This window comes from Heptranchias perlo, chromosome 29, assembly GCF_035084215.1.
Source record: "Heptranchias perlo isolate sHepPer1 chromosome 29, sHepPer1.hap1, whole genome shotgun sequence".
NCBI lineage: Eukaryota > Metazoa > Chordata > Chondrichthyes > Hexanchiformes > Hexanchidae > Heptranchias > Heptranchias perlo.
The window spans coordinates 7,171,031-7,188,487 of record NC_090353.1 but is presented as its reverse complement, the minus strand read 5'-3'; the positions used below and the strand labels follow the sequence as shown (position 1 = coordinate 7,188,487).

Here is a 17,457-nt window from a genome sequence, read left to right as displayed (position 1 = left end):
AAAAGAATTTTTATGACATGCTGTCATACCACAGTAGAACAACAAGCAGAATCCATGTTGACTAGCGATGGGATTTGATAAATATTTCCTTTCGTGACTTTGTTACCCTAGTTATTTGAGGAGATAATTATTGTATCCCACTTTTGGCTGATCTAACAAATTGCAATTTAGTATATTTGAATACCTGTTTCATACAAGATGTGTTAATGCCTCCAAAGATGACTCTAATTACAAATGCCTGTGAGTTCAGTCCTCTATTACGATGGTGTTTGTGGTCGTAGTGTGGCTCCTGGTTTCTTCCCTTATGTGGCTGTGATATTGAGTACCATTTTTAGATTCCTATTTCCAGCTTCCCCAATGTCTCTGTTGAGTTTATTGCCCACTGTGATACTGAACCTCACAAATGTCCCAGATTTGATCTCTAGACTGCTTCGTGCCACCACTGGCAGGAGAATGTAATGACAAGTTTACATAGGCACTTCCAATTTAAATGTGTCCATAGGAATTTATGTTTGAAATGTAAAAATAAGGACAGAACATATGACTTTAAAATGCAACTGAATTATGTCTGCATGCCCTAGCCAATTATCTCTCTCTCTTCCCCCCACCTTCCCACTTGATTCCTGACTCCATCCTGCGCAATGTCACAGAAGATCAACTAGTATAATATAAAAATGTGTTTTTAATATACAGGTTCTAGTGCTGCAGTAGTTAAAGTTAATTAGGGATAGCACTAGGAGCATAGCAATGGTTCAATTTTAAAGGAGGTGCAGGAACCTGGGGGTTCATTTTTACAAATCTTGGAAGGTGATAGGTCAAGTTTTTTTTAAAAAAACATATGGGATCCTGGGTTTTCTAAATAGAGGTATAGAGTACAAAAGCAAGGAAATTATGCTAAACCTTTATAAATCACTGGTTAAGCCACAGCTGGAATATTGTGTCGAATTCTGGGCACCACACTTTAGAAAGGATGTCAAGGCTTTGGAGAGGGTGCAGAGGAGATTTACTGGAATGGTACATGGGATTAGGAACCTTATGTGGAGAGAAACAGGGATTGTTCTCAGAGCATAGAAGGCTAAGGGAAGATTTAATAGTGATGATCAAAATTATGAAGGGTTTTGATAGAGTAAATAAGGACAACCTGTTTCCAGTAGCAAGAGGGTTGGTAACCAGAGGATATAGATTTAAGGAAATTGGCAAAAGAACCAGAGGGGAGATGGAGAGTTTTTTTACGCAGCGAGTTGTTATGATCTGGAATGCACTGCCTGAAAGGGCGGTGGAAGCAGATTTAATAGTAACTTTCAAAAGGGAATTGGATATGTACTTGAAAAGGAGAAATTTGCAAGGCTATGGGGGAAGAGCGGGGAAGTGGGACTAATTGGAATGGCTCTTTCAAACAGCAGGCACGATGGGTCAGATGGCCTCCTTCTATGATTCGAATTGTCCTCCGTGCCTGTGTAGAGTGGCTCCTTTTCTGTCTCGACTGTGATGCTCCCGTTGTAGAGTAGCCCACCAAAACTCAGTGTCTAGGCTCGCCCATGAAGAACGGCTGATTTGGTGAAATGGAAGAAAACTCCCCCTCCCCCCATGAAACTGTCTCTCGGCATAGGGCGAAGAAGGAAGAAAACTGGGAGGGGAAGGGATAAGAACTCCAATCCTTCTAAACAGTTTCAAACTCCAGTGGTGTCATTTTAAACATTGGTTTTGCTAAGCAATTAAAACTTCCAGCAATAAAATCAAAACAAATTTAGTAGTAGTTTACTGCCCGTTTCCCAGCCCCATCCCTTGCATTGGTATCGCTTCACAAGACAGTCGTTAGAGCTTTGTACTTGGTGCCAAAGTTAAACATGTTTTTCGCAGATGAGCGGCCCTCATATTTTTTTAAATGTGTGGGAATTGTTCCTAATGTGCCAAAGATAGAGAAGTTAATTGCAAGCTATAATATGAGAATTGCCTGCACTGGCTGCTCTTGAGGGCACTGACGAGGACTGACCGGGTTGGCAGTGGTTGGCGTGTAATGGAAGTTCTGTAACCTGTAGTTGCGTATTTATATAGCAGACCACAAATACTATACCAGCAGAGTTAATCAGTAAGGGGCATTTAGTTAGATTATACAGTGACGGGATGAAAGATCTTCAAACCACATCAGACCAGTGCAGGGAAAAATAAACTTGGGGCCTCAAACCATGTGGCGTGCCGTGGTCATGTGGCCGATGGCTAAAGAGGCTAATTCAGCCACTGCCATCTTCATGCATTCAGCTGCATCAGGGGAGCTCAGGGTCATGATGAGCATTCAAGCTTTCAGGATTTCCAGTGGATTACTGGCATATCTAACCAGTTGATGGGTGGTCATAAGGAAGCCTGTGACTATTTGCCTGCGGTTCTCAGCTGAAGCCCTAGGTATTACGGGTTATGGAACCAAGGCAGGTAGATGGAGTTAAGATACAGATCAGCCACAATCTAATTGAAGGATGGAACAGGCTCAAGGGGCTGACTGGCCTCCTCCTGTTCTTATGTTTCCAGTGACATCAATGATTGAGTTTTGACTCTTGTTGTTTCACAAGCTACGAAAGCAGGCATTGTGGCTGTTCCAATGAACTGTACCACAGACTAGTTTTACACCTGCAGTCTCTCACATGGCAAGGCACTTCTCTGGGGGGCAAAGGAGGAGGGAAAAAAATCATGGTGTGAGTTCTCTCTCCCCCAGAACCAGATTACTTTTGCACATCTCCTTGGTGGCTGGTGCATTGGAAGAGAGAGAAATGGTGCATGAGCAAAAGAAGGAAGAAAAGAAAGAACTCTCATTTATACAACGCCTTTCATGTCCTGAGGATGTCCCAAAGCGCATCACAGCCAATAAACTACTTTTAAAGTGTAGTCACTGTTATAATGTGGGCAAATGCAAAAGCCAGTTTGTGCACAGCGAGGTCCCACAAACTGCAGTAAGATAAATGACCAGATCATCTCTTTTAGTGGTGTTCTTTGAGGCATAAATATTGGCCAGGATACTGGGAGAACTCGCCTCTGCTCTTCGAAATAATGCCATGGGATCTTTTATGTCCACCTGAGCAGGCAGGTGAGACCTCGGTTTAACATCTTATCCGAAAGACGGCACCTCCGACAGTGAAGCACTCCCTCAGTACTGCACTGAAGCGTCAGCCTAGAATTTGTGCTCAAGTTTCTGGAGTGGGGCTTGAACTCATGACCTTCTGACTTGGAGGTGACAGTGCAATTGCTCAGCCAAGACTTGTGCTTAAGGAAACAAAATTATTGTTGCTGGGGGTGGGAGGTGGGGGGGTCCCCTCAAGAAAGTAAATTAAGATACAGGTTCTGTGTAATATTTTTAAACTGCATCACTTTCAGCCAGGTGCTCATGGTCTTCCATTTCCTACTTTCACAAATACCAGACCACACGTCTAAATCCGTCTAAGCTGGGACTTTCACACCTTATCATTTAAGGTCAGATTTCAAATCGAATTTGTTTTGTAAGTTTAGACATTGCAAAATATTAATGTATTTTTAGTCTTGATCTTGAGCAAGGTGTTCTGTGTGTAAAACCTGCACAAGCAGTAAACCCAAAGCACAGTTTAGCGATACTTTTATTGGGAATAATAGAGCAGTTGCCCACTGGTTGGATTAAAATTTGCACCCTGAAAAGGGTGAAGTCTTCCATATGGAAATAAACATTTTTTTTCTTAGCCAATTACAGTATAATTTATTTTTTTTAAAAGTCCCATTTTGCAACATCTTTAGTAAACTGTAAAACAAAGCACTCTTCGAACCAGAGGCTTAAAATGCTGAGGCTTCAGTTTAATTGGAGTGGGTATCAAAGGCCCCTCTGATCTTTGCTAAAATTAAACGTATATATTTGCTCGCACTGTGTTTACAAAAATAAATGTGGTTAGTCTAAAAAAAAGCCTGTGGAGACTGGAGTGACCTCTGCCCTGAAATCCTGTGGTACAATTGGTTGAGCAAGTTACCAGAACCACCTCCTCAGAGCTTTCAAGAAACCACCTTTCTGGTTCACCAGCATGATCTGGAGCTGAGATTTATCGCAGATCAAATTAGCTACCAGCCCCAGCTGCATACCCCAACCTATTCAAAGACCCGGAGAAATCTATTCTTAACCAATCTTTTACAATTAGATTCTTTTTTTTAAGCAGTAAGTTTCCATTTACAATTTTCACAATGCACACCTTAGGGGGTGATTTTAGCCCCCAAGAGCGGGGTCATGGGGGCGGGTGGGAGTTGAAAATAGTTGTTTTTTTGGGTCGCAACCACAACATTTTCGGACTTCGCATTCCCAGTGGGAAGCCTGTACTTTTACTGCCCACGTTAAACCCGGAAGTGAAGCCAGGTTGCGGTCGCGACCCAAAAAACAACTATTTTCGACTCCCACCCGCCCCCAACCCACCCGTTCTTAGGGGTTAAAATCACCCCCTTTGACTCTACCAGATACATAACTAGATTTCTGTTCCATTCGTTGAAGAAGCAACACTTGCACGAGCAACCCTGCAGCTGACTGAACTTGGTAAAACTGGGCAGATATGTCGCAAATGCAGTATAGTGAAGGTAAATGTGTATAGTACAATGTGGGGAAAGAAAGAACAGAGAATGGAACAGACCCCGAAATGGTAAAATTCTCAATGAAATACAACAATAATGATATCTTTGAGAGTAGGCCTGTAGATGGAATGATCGTAAAAGGGCAAATTGGGTTCTGTACAGGCACATTGAATACAAAAGCATGTGCATAGTAGTACATTTTGGTGAAAAAAGAATAATGAAAGGAAGTATACTGTATAAGTTTAGACTCTTAACCAGAGGTGGAGGAACAGATATCTGGTGTGCAGATACATTTTTTAAAATTCGTGTGGGCGTCGCTGGCGAGGCCAGCATTTATTGCCCATCCCTAATTGCCCTTGAGAAGGTGGTGATGAGCCGCTGCCTTGAACCGCTGCAGTCCGTGTGGTGAAGGTTCTCCCACAGTGCTGTTAGGGAGTTCCAGGATTTTGACCCAGCAACGATGAAGGAACGGCGATATGTTTCCAAGTCGGGATGGTGTGTGACTTGGAGGGGAACGTGCAGGTGGTGTTGTTCCCATGTGCCTGCTGCTCTTGTCCTTCTAGGTGGTAGAGTTCGCGGGTTTGGGAGGTGCTGTCAAAGAAGCCTTGGCGAATTGCTGCAGTGCATCCTGTGGATGGTACACACTGCAGCCACTGTGCGCCATTGGTGAAGGGAGTGAATGTTTAGGGTGGTGGATGGGGTGCCAATCAAGCAGGCTGCTTTGTCCTGGATGTCGAGCTTCTTGAGTGTTGTTTGAACTGCACTCATCCAGGCAAGTGGAGAGTATTCCATCACTCCTGACTTGTGCCTTGTAGATGGTGGAAAGGCTTTGGGGAGTCGGGAAGTGAGTCACTCGCTGCAGAATACCCAGCCTCTGACCTGCTCTTGTAGCCACAGTATTTATATGGCTGGTCCAGTTAAGTTTCTGGTCAATGGTGACCCCCAGGATGTTGATGGTGGGGGATTCGGCGATGGTAATGCCGTTGAATGTCAAGGGGAGGTGGTTAGACTCTCTCTTGTTGGAGATGGTCATTGCCTGGCACTTGTCTGGCATGAATGTTACTTGCCGCTTATGAGCCCAAGCCTGGATGTTGTCCAGGTTTTGCTGCATGCGGGCTCGGACTGCTTCGTTTATTTGAGGGGTTGCGAATGGAACTGAACACTGTGCAATCATCGGCGAACCTCCCCATTTCTGACCTTATGATGGAGGGAAAGTCATTGATGAAGCAGCTGAAGATGGTTGGGCCTAGGACACTGCCCTGAGGAACTCCTGCAGCAATGTCCTGGGGCTGAGATGATTAGCCTCCAACAATCACTACCATCTTCCTTTGTGCTAGTTATGACTCCAGCCACTGGAGAGTTTTCCCCCTGATTCCCATTGACTTCAATTTTACTAGGGCTCCTTGGTGCCACACTTGGTCAAATGTTGCCTTGATGTCAAGGGCAGTCACTCTCACCTCACCTCTGGAATTCAGCTCTTTTCTCCATGTTTGGACCAAGACTGTAATGAGGTCTGGAGCCGAGTGGTCCTGGCGGAACCCAAACTGAGCATCGGTGAGCAGGTTATTGGTGAGTAAGTGCCGCTTGATAGCACTGTCGACGACACCTTCCATCACTTTAATGGTGATTGAGAGTGGACTGATGGGGCGGTAATTGGCCAGATTGGATTTGTCCGGCTTTTTGTGGACAGGACATACCTGGATTGTTAAAGATGGGAGCGCAGATAGAAAAGGTCACAAAGTTAAATTGGATTCTGGGCTCCATACATAAGGGTGTTGAATGTAAATGCAAGTAAGTGATGCTGAATTTGTACGAGATATTGGCTAGGTCACAGTCGGGGTACTTCTGAGTTTTTGGCACACCACTAAAGGAATGCTGTTGGATCCGTGGAAAAGCTGCAATATGAATTCACCAGGGATTAGAGCATATAATTATGATAGACTTGGAATAACTAGGGCTGTGTTTAACTGGAGCAGGAGAGGTTATGGTCTAATAGAAGTGCTCAAAATTATGATGGTTTGAGAAGCTTAATTGTGAATGATCATTTCCAATGGTCAGTGAATCGGTGCAAAGGGCCATAACTGTAGGATTATTACTGGGATCCTCAACGGGGAGGCCTGAGCAATTGTTTCAAGCAGCGGCTTATTAGTGGGTTATATGGAATGCAAGTGGCTATTGAAACCGATTCAATCCACAGCACTGGAGGGGTAATTGGATAAATACTTGGATGAAAATTTTTTACAATATTAAGAAAAAGCAGGGAAATAAGGTGAGAGTAGATGTGGAGCTAACACTGGCATGGGCTCATGGGACGAATCTGTGCTGAGATTTCTATGATTTAAAATCTTAGTACTATAATTGCACCCCCCCCCTACTCCCAACCAAAAAATAAAATCGATAGTATGGAACTCATCCCTCTGGCCCTAGATTCATGCGATTATCATTGTGTTAGAAGCTCGGTCTATGTCTGGCACCAAGTCTGTTCTGGTACAGTCAGCTAGATAGATTGGAATGAATTTCCTGGAAATGTAGCTCCTGATGACCAGACTCTAAGACTCCATTCAAAGATTTAGTGCCAATTTTGTTGACCTGGAGGAGCGTTTGTTATTTTCCTGTTAAAACTTATGTTTATTCTCCAATGGTAATCTTGTGACCCCGTCAGTCATGGCTCTGTGTCACAACATCATAAAGTGCTGTATTATCTTGTATCCACAAACAACTCAATGTTTTTACTGTCAGTAACTGAAAATTGTAAAGTCCAAAATAAGTTTTAAACAAAATTTTAAAAACTCAAAAAAATGTTTGATTCATAATAACATGATTAAATGTATCCATAGAATTCTTTTGTATCTTTTATGCCTTCATTAAAATTCTTCGTTGAAGGCTTTGGCCTCTCCCAAAAGCCTGGTCTTGTACTTGATATTTTTTCCCCAGAACTGAGACTTGTTGGCTGAATGTAGATTGTGCAGTGCACCAATTTCGCAGGATGCATCAGTACCATTTAGTAAATATTTTACTTCAGCTTCTAGCAGTTTCTGTTCAGTCGTTCTCGTAATTATTTGAAGAAAAGCTAGAGGACGAATTTTAAAAGCTTTATTCATAAGTTTATATTGAGTTTTTTTTTAAACCGTGTTTGTGTGAAAAAATAACACTTCTGATTACACACCTATTGCAGCTATCGTTATAAACTTGAAAACCACACTAAGCTGAGGCAGTGTCTTTTGTCATAATTTTACATTCATTTTTCAAAAAAAAGTTATATTTTGAAGCAATCTGAATGCTTCTATCCCTGTTTTGTTACCAGAAAATATTGTTATTGCTGAAACCTGAGGCAGATAATGTCTTTCCTCATCCTAATTTGAATTTTTAAAAACAAAAACATGTCAATTTTGAAAGCAAACAAAGCCTTTTTGAGGGGAAGGGGTAAGCGGGCCTTTGGCCTCCTTACCTCTTGGGAAGAAGTAGTGGGAGCGAAAGGGAAATGGGTGAAGTGAATGACAGTGGAGCAAGGGCGAGGGGATGTACCGGAGTTGAGTGGGTAGTTCTGAGAAGAAGGGATGACATAATAATGACAGTGAGTAGAGCAGTGGTGCGAGTGAGGGGAAGGCAGAGTGGTAGGGGATACAATAGGACTGAGGAGGTAGTGGAGGAAGCATGGGTGATGTGAGAGGGGATGGGAAAGAAGCCACTGAGAGCTCCCCTAACTAGAAAATGTAGCAGGCAGCCCCTGGTGGCTTCTTTCCTTGACACACCACCTTTCACCTGTAAGGAAAGAAACAGAAGATGATAATAAGAGAAGCAAAAAGAAGAGTTAAGGAGAGAGATGCAGAAGAGAATGAGAGGGACAGAAGAGAAAGAGAGAAACAAAGACTGAAGAGATTGGTAAGGAAGAGACCATATTTGCTGACTTACTGTGTTCAATGACAGAGGAAGATTTACTTGTCATTATTAAAAAAAATAAATGACAGTGAACATAAGTAACCACCAGCATCTCTGATCCTGAAGAACTGTCCATTTGTATGCAGGTAATATGATTTATAAGCCAAAAATTCTTGTAACACCAATCATTATCGACTGAAGCTAAAAATAATTGTGAAACAGTTTAGGCCTCTATTTGTAATTTTTTTTAATGAAAACCTGTTTATATAGTCCACTAATTTAACTTCTGCCATGTACTGCAGTTCTACTAACAATAACCTTGTGTATAAATCCCTTCATGGCCGAGCCCCTCCCTATCTCTGTAACCTCCTTCAGCCGTACAACCCCCCGAGAACAGTGCATTCCTCCGACTCTGGCCTCTTGTGCACCCTCTCCCTTCAGCCCACTATTGGCGACCGTGTAAGCCTTTTGGTCTGGAATTTTCTCTCTAAACGTCTCCAACTCCCATTCCTTCTTTTAAGACCGTCCTTAAAACCCACTTCTTTACCCAATCTTATTCACCCCTCCTAATATCTCCTCCCCTGGCTCAGTGTCCAGTTTTGTCTGACTACACTTCTGTGAAGTGCCTTTGAATATTTTTTCTATATTAAAAACGCCAAATAAATGCAAGTCGTTGTTGAGAGTGGCAAATGTGAATTCTTAGGACAAGTTCCATCCGTTCTTATCGTGTATCGTGGAACGAGAGACTATTGTCACTTCGTGGGTGTCCCTAGTACCTAACCTCATGGCACTGTCTGTGATCCGGAAGTCTGACTGCCTTTTCGGGAGGAAAAATAGGGGATTCGCGACCAAGTCTGAGCATCTAGCACTCATTCCAGTTGGACAAGATATCGAGGGTGGATCAGTTCAAGTTTCTGAATCCTTTGGTGCATTTTTCACTGGTCATTTTGTTCGATAATAAATAAATATATTTCATCTAAAGATAGGGGTGAAATTGGGCTTCAGCGTTAGTGCCTAACAAGTGATAGCGAATCAGCAGCCTGCTTTACACCATGCCCGATTTTTATTTTTCACTGACTTCAACGTTCATGTTACAGGAATATTCCTTGAAACTATACTACAGTTTGGGCTGTGACTCCCAGTGCTGTGAAAATGAGGCAGATTCCACAACTCTGAAACAACACAAAATCTGCACATTTGTAAATTTACACACACAGCTGTATTTAAGCCCCGATTTCCACTTGTTTTCCTCCCGCTGGACCTTTCCCTAACGGGTGGAGAAGACACAGACATGCCAGCCAGAATAAACTACATCGCTGGCTCCATGACCAATAGGATGGTGGTGGTGTGAAGCAAATGAGGCATTAAAGAAGCCTCATTGTTATCATTGGGTAGAGAATAGCTGAATATCACCTTGTCGCAAAGATACTGTATACAATTAATGCAGTGTTTTGCTGTGCAGTGATGTGTTTGGAGGTGAACTGTCATTGCATCACAATATTTAACAAATGCAGAAGGGAAGTTAGTCAAACGATTATTGTTGAAGACCATGCTTCTTTCAAATGGAGGTTGTTTGTAAAAAGGCTTCACCCTAAATCTACAAAGGGAACCTGGTAATTAAATAATAGTGTTGCTTGTTTAACCATTTCACCAAAATCCTATTTTCTTTTGGGCAGGTTCGTTACTTGAAGATTATTGAGAAAAGTGGCTACCAGGCTTTGCCGTGGGTTCGTTACATTACTCAAAATGGAGGTAAGGAACACACATCTTTATGCCTTGAGATGTTGGATGTCCTGTGCTTTACATTTTGAAACCAATCACAAATGTCAGTAGTAATCGCAGTACCAAATGCAGACTCTATCTGAGTAATAAAACAAAATACCACAAATGCTGGAAATCTGAAATAAAAACAGAAAATGCTGGAAATACTCAGCAGATACAGTCACTATCTCCACAGACCCTGCCTGACCTGCTGAGTGTTACCAGCATTTTCTGTTTTTATTTCTATCCGAGCTTTTCTATTGTATTACATCTTTATGAGCAGTGTCTGTATCTTCATAAAGAAACACTCCCAAAGTTCTCGTCAGTATCCCTGATGCCTTGTAATCTTGCTGGAGCGTTTCCAAATGAGGCTACCTTGCAATTGGTTAGAATGGTTTGTTGGCTGCAAGGTACCTGCTACCAAACTGATTTTGTGTCTTGTGAGCCATTAACCTGCACACATATCAGCACCAAGTGTTAAAAGCACCAACAAGTGACTAGTGATGCATTAAAGCTGGACAGTGTTTCAAATTTTGAATTATAACTTCCTAGTTTAATAAACAAAAACATAATGTTTTTAAATTCTTTTTTAAAAAATGCACCAGATGTACACCTAAAGTCAATTTAGCCGCATTTGCGGTGTGAAGATAAAAATTGAGAACGCTTTTCATCTTCGGTTTCAAGGTATGGTATTTTGCAATCGCTAAGTCCAGTTCACTGGAGAAACCTGTCCAGATTTAAACCCGAGTCATGCATTGCACTGAATTATCCACTGCTCACTGCTGAAATTGAAATTATTAGCACCTTTCTAAAACTGGGATATTCAAAGCAGAAGGTATATCAGGCAGTTGTAATTAATTTACACTCAATGAGTACAGTAACTAGTAGTGATACTGTACATACACAGTCGTATGGTACACAATCAGTGGAATGCATCTGTTGTCTCAGCAGCTGGTACAGTACAGGCATTCAGTCTAGTAATTCAGCCTCACTGCAGCTGTATAGTATACACGTTTAATCCAACCTGTAAGACGGAACTCTATACTTACAGTGCACGTGTTTAATCTACCCAGTATCATAAGAATCTATACAGTTAAGGTATGCACATTTAATCTGCTCAGTATCATAGGGATCTGTACAGTTAAGGAACGCATATTTAATCTGCCTCGTAGCATAAAAATCTACACATTTGTAAATACAGTATATTTATTTACATAGAAATTACAACATGGATTCAGGCTGTTTAGCCCATCCAGTCTGTGTTGGTGTTTGTTCTCCATAAACCAGTTGCCCTAATCTGCCCCGTTCTCATATCTCTTTATTCCATTTTCCTTCAACCAGTTGTCTAACCCATTCTCAAATGTTGACATGGTGTCTGCTTCAGTCACTAATTCTGGTAGTGCATTCCACAGCCTTGCAACCCTCTGTGTAAAAAAAAAAAAAGTTTCTCCTGCTGTCCGTTTTAAATCTCTTACATTTAATCTTATACCTGTGTCCCCTTGTTCTAGATCTCTGTCACTGGAAACAGTCTGTTTTCATATACTCTGTTGGATCCTTAATAATTTAATAATCACTCCTTAATCTCCTCCGTCCTAATGAAACAAGCCCAATTTTTCAAGTCTTCGCATATGTGTTTCCTCATACCAGGTAGCATCGTAGTGAACCATTACTGTACCTTCTCTATTACCTCAACATCCTACAGCGTGAAGCCCAAAACTGCACACACAGTACTCCAACTGTGGTCTTACAAAAACTTAATGAGCCAGATTTTGCTGGAGCGAGGCATCTGTTCGTTAGACTTGTTGGTTTATGTTCAGGTTTTAAAACGTTTTCCCCACTAAGTTGCCGGACGTGCAAGCTGATAACGGCGCATCGAGGGCAACAAGGCATCTAGGACCTTGGTGAACGACGTGACAAATCTCCTTAACCATTGAGATTAAAAGATTGAGAAATAAACAGAGGAAGAACTGAGAAGGAGGGTTATTAGAGTGGGTGAATCTAATGTCAAATCAGGTGCAGAAAGAGAAATAAAGAGAGGGAAAGATTGGATTACGAGAGAGAGAGCAAAAAGAGACTTGTTGAGATTGAGAGAAATTGAATGTGAGCAGATAGAAAAGTATAAAAATGACAGTAATAGAAGTGAATCCAGAGTCTTTATTTAATAAATTCACAAAGTACAGGTGGTGTTTTCAGGAAAAAAGTATTCTGTGATTTAGCTTCCTCCTGCTCCTTGTCTTAGTCTCTTTCTCCCCTCCCCCACCTCACCACAATAAACATGACAGACCAACATGTAACAGGTCTTCACTAATACAGTCACAGATCTTTAACAGTTGCCCTGAAGCAGCATGTGCTGACTCTCTGTGAAACACCTGTCCTTCACTATATACTCCACCATCGCAATTACGCACGTTTCAGTCTGTCATGCATGAATTTTACTTTTGTTGCTGTGATCAAGTGGGAGAGGGTCTGCCAAGAGTGGCCCAGTAACAACATCCTTTTATTTCTTCTTGCCTCTCTCTTCCCTCTCCCCTCCTTCCACCTCTCCAGGATTTTTGCCTCCACTACTCTATCTGTGAGTGCACTCCATGTGTTGATCACTCTGTGTGAAAAACTTCCTGATGAGTTTACCTTTTATTAGTTTGAATCTATATCCTCTTGTTCTGCTCTCAAAATCATATTGCAGATTTACCTTTTCACTTCCTTTAACTATCTTTTATATCTCTGTAACATCACTTCTCAGACTCCTCCCTTCTGAAAAGCCCAAGTTTCTTCAGCCTTTCCTCATAACTCAGACCCCTGACCTCAGACAAGGGATCAGCCTCATGGCTGTTCTCTGCACTGCCTCCAGTGCTTGAATGTCTCCCTTATGGCTTGGCAACCATACCTAGACACCGTGCGCACTGACTGGAGCATCGAACAGTTTGATTATGACTTCCTCTGACTTGTATTCTGTTGTTCTGGCATCCTAGTTCAACCTTCTGGTGGCTTTGTTGATTGCTGCTCTACATTGTTTGGTCATGTTGACTCTCACTGCTGTGAATGTGAGCTATAATCTAGCTTTGAGTCGAGCTCTTGGTCTCCCCTCCTTCCACCTCTCCAGTAATTTTGCCCCTGGTAACCATAAATGCTCCATTGAACGCTGGCAGTACTAACATTTGAAAATGGAAAGTGGTTTGTAACTTCTGCTGATGGCAAGACAGCTAGAGGTAGGGCTGTAACTGCTCATGGGGGAGGGGTTACCAAACAGAGATCGTCTCCTGCCAGCCATAGATCATAAGTGGATTGGAGAGGTCATTTATCTTCTAAAGTTGGGTTGTGAAAATTTGAATGGAATAGTTTAATTTGTATTCTAATTGTCTTACATTTTAGTTCATATTCAGATATAGTTGTCTTAAGTTTAATTTTTGGGAATTTCATTGTGTGTGGCAAGACAACTCTACCCGTTGATGTCAGGTAAAGTAAACTAAATTGGACAGTCACTAGCTGCTAAAATAACAATATAGAGATGAGAAAAGGCCACTTGGAATACATTGTGCACTCCTTGAAACCTTACGGTCAATGGCTGGCAGCTGGATACAGTCTCTAGTTGGAAAAACCTCCATGAGCAGTTGCAGCCCTATCTCTAGACTTGCAGAAGTTATACACCACTTTCTATTTTTAAGTGCTGGTAGTGCCAGCCAGCCTTGGCCTCGCACTGATCAATGGAACATTTGTGGTTGCCAGGGGCAAAATTTTTCAAGACTCTCACTGATCTCCTGCCTTGACCTCAAGCCCACACTCCTCTGCACCCTGTTGAATCTGGAGCCCTCATTTAAATTGTGATTGTACCTCAACAAACCATGCTGAGGACATAACCTGTCAATGCAAGTAATCATCTCAGCCTGCTCCAGCTAATCCTTTGAAGGGTTTATAAAAGTAGCAGTTATACTTCATTTGTGTAACACCTTGTAGTGGTACTGAGAAATGACTTACATTTGTGACTTTAGTTGTGATTTTAACAGTACTTGGATATTTAGCAGCTGATGGTCTGTTATGAATAGAAAAGAAGATGATTGGCATTGAGTTGCAAGTGGTAATTCGAACGAGCAGTTCCAACGTTGACTTTGGGACAGCATGGAGGCATTTTTGCATAGCCGTTCCTGATGAGAATAAATGGATTGAGTAGAGTGCATGATGCAGCAATATTGTCTGTGGAAGAATTTAGCAATGAGGACACTTGTAAATGAATAATTATACAGACACCTTTAAAACTGACTTTTGGAATGATTGTGTAAGCAAACATCAACAACAGTGACTACATTCCTGGAGTAATTCATGGGATGTGAATCACTTGGTACTTCCTGAGGGTGTGATAAGGGGCTAGATAAATGCAAGTTTATCTAGTTCTCTTTCTGTCTCTCTCTAGCTCTTTTTCTATCCATTCTTTCTCCTTGTTCTCTCTACCCTCTTTCATCTTGCTTTCTCTCTCTCACCCTTTCTTTCCCTATCCTCGTTTGCTCTCTTTCCCCCCACCCCTGTGCGGGCGCTCTCCCCTGCTCCCTTCATGCTCCCTTATCGTAACGCGAAATATATTAATAGCAAAGAGCTTACAGTGCAGGAGTGCTATTTACAACCCCCAATCAAGTGCCCGTGAAACAATGATCCTGTTCATGAGTCGATAGCAGCTATAGATACTACTATAGGTACGTAAGCTGAAATCCATCTGCAGGAAGTGCAGAAGCAAACAAGACTTTTTCCTGTCAATGGAGAGGGATGTCCCACTTCTATTTACCAAGAAGCTTGGGTCAGTGATTCTATCCCCTGAATGTCTATGTTCATTTAAAGCATCAGTTTAGCATCCCAGCTTTTAAAAACCATTTCCTCCATACTCAACTTGGTTTCCACTAAAATAGTGTTGAAGTTCCCCTCAACCCTGAACGGAAGGGTAAGCTCCATCACTATGTAATTATTGCACATCACACCACTTTAATATCAGCTCTCAGCAGTTTACAAGTCCTCATTGGCAAGCTCATAATAACCTGTATAACCGTGTGACCGCTGCACGAGATTTTCGTCTCTGTCTCTGTTGGTGACAGGCTGAATACTATATTTAATGCTGAGCTCAGTGATTTCAATTTAACAACTTAAAACATGGGATGAAAAATGTAATTTAAAACCCATCAATCCTGTCCCTTCCACAGACCTGTGAAGAGGGTGCGGAATATAACGTAATATGTTGTTCTACATAAAGATCCTAAGGCTCCAATTTTTTACTCTGTTATGCTGAGGACAAATGTTATTTATGAATTCATTATTCTACCTGAAGCCCCCCTAACCCATTGTGCCACCCATTCATTTCCACATTGATTTTGTTTTAAAAGAGAGTGGGGAATTAGGAACAGGAGTAGGCCATTCAGCCCGTCGAGCCTGTTCCGCCATTCAATTAGATCATGGCTGATCTGTATCTTAACTCCATTTACCCGCCTTGGTTCTGTAACCCTTAATACTCTTGTCTAACAGAAATCGATCAATCTTAGTTTTGAAATTTTCAATTGACCCCCAGCCTCAACAGCTTTTTGGGGGAGAGAGTTCCAGATTTCCACTAACCTTTGTGTGAAGAAGTGCTTCCCGGTATCACCCCTGAATGGCCTGGCTTTAATTTTAAGGTTATGCCCCCTTGCTCTGGACTCCCCCACCAGAGGAAATGGTTTTTCTCTATCCACCCTATCAAATCCTTTAATCATCATAAACACCTCAATTAGATTACCCCTTAATCTTCTATACTGAACAGAATACAAGTCTAGTCTATGCAAGCTGTCCTCATAATTTAACCCTTTTAGGCCCGGTATTATCCCCCTCCACGAATTCAGCAAGTGAGGGGGTGTGGCTTAATTTTTTTGAATCCATTGGTGAAGCAGTAATACTTTATCTCCATGGAGGCGGAGTGTTTGTTCCTCCTATGGGCACTATTCAAAAGGGCTGTGAAGGTTTATTTGACCATTTGAATACCACTGCCCCAGCGTGCAGGGTGCAAATACCAGTATTGTGGATGTACATTAAAACCTGAATTTGCTCCCCACTATCCCTTGTGACTGGAAAGAAATGGAAACTGTAACAAAATAATGCAGTCTGTTAGGTGTCATAATGCTTTATAAAGGTTGGCGGCCTTTTTTTTAAATCATAGACACTTACAGCACAGAAGGAAGCCATTTTGTCCATCGTGCCTGTGCTGGTTCTCTGAAAGAGCTATCCACTTAGTCCCATTTCCCTGCTCTTTCCCCCTAGCCCTGCAATTTTTTCCTTTTGAAGTATTTATCCAATTCCCATTTGAAAGTTATTATTGAATCTGCTTCCACCGCCCTTTCAGGCAGTACATTCCAGATCATTACAACTTGCTGCATAAAAAAAATTCTCCTCATCTCCCCCGTGGCTTTTTTGCCATACGCTGAATGAATCACTTTCCTCATGTCCTTCCAAAGGCTCAACAAGTTAATCCAGTGAGTGAGTAACCCACACAGATGGGAATATCTGAGGTTTAAACCCTGGCCTGTTTTGACGTGGTTGATCTCAGCTAAGGTGGTAGGTGTACTACAATTGGCCCATGCTGGGGAGAGGATATCAGCCAAGCTGCCACTCCTAACCGGTGCCCTTTGTTGGAATGCACGTGTGCTCATTGGGTGAGAACAGAAGCAGCTTTTGAAACCCCTGTGTTTGAATACCCTGGTGACACTCGTTGTCCATGCTTTCATGTGAATGATGGTCACTTGAGTGAGGTACCGGAGATTGATTGGAGCCCATGGAAGTGTACCCTGCCTTCAGAAGAGGAGGCACAGGAGAGAGACTGGAGCCCATGGAAGTGTACCCTGCCTTCAGAAGAGGAAGGGAGAAAATTGTGACCTTATATTTTTTTTTAAATGTCCCTTTCCTTCCTCCCTCGCCCCCCACACACCACCATTTTGCCTTCTGATCAACTGGAAGGGCCTTTAGTGTCTCCATGACTACTGTCAATGTCCTTCCTTGGTTGCCCACCCCGTGCTTCCCCCCCCCCCCCACCCCCCAGTTTGTCCTTCCTCCCCCACCCTCTGCAATCCACTCAATCTGAGTAAACCTGCGCCAGAGCAAGCAAGCTCTGAATACGTCGTGAGGCTGGGACTTAAACTTGCACCCCGTCCATTCAGGAGTGCAGATGGCTCCCGCAGGAGTCCGACCCTGCTGTCCTGTGCAGGTAGCACAGACAATAATCTTTGCCTGGCCCACCAGGAGTGTTTGAAA

General features: G+C 42.4%; 1 protein-coding gene across 1 annotated transcript in view; it reads left to right on the top strand.

The window, feature by feature from the left end:
• Positions 1-17,457, top strand: part of LOC137299352 (AP-1 complex subunit mu-1) — a 77,351-nt gene that overhangs the window by 39,509 nt on the left and 20,385 nt on the right. Inside the window, exon 10 of the mRNA XM_067968040.1 lies at positions 10,122-10,197. Coding sequence (XP_067824141.1) covers positions 10,122-10,197 — 76 coding nt within the window. The remainder of the gene's footprint in view (positions 1-10,121; positions 10,198-17,457) is intronic.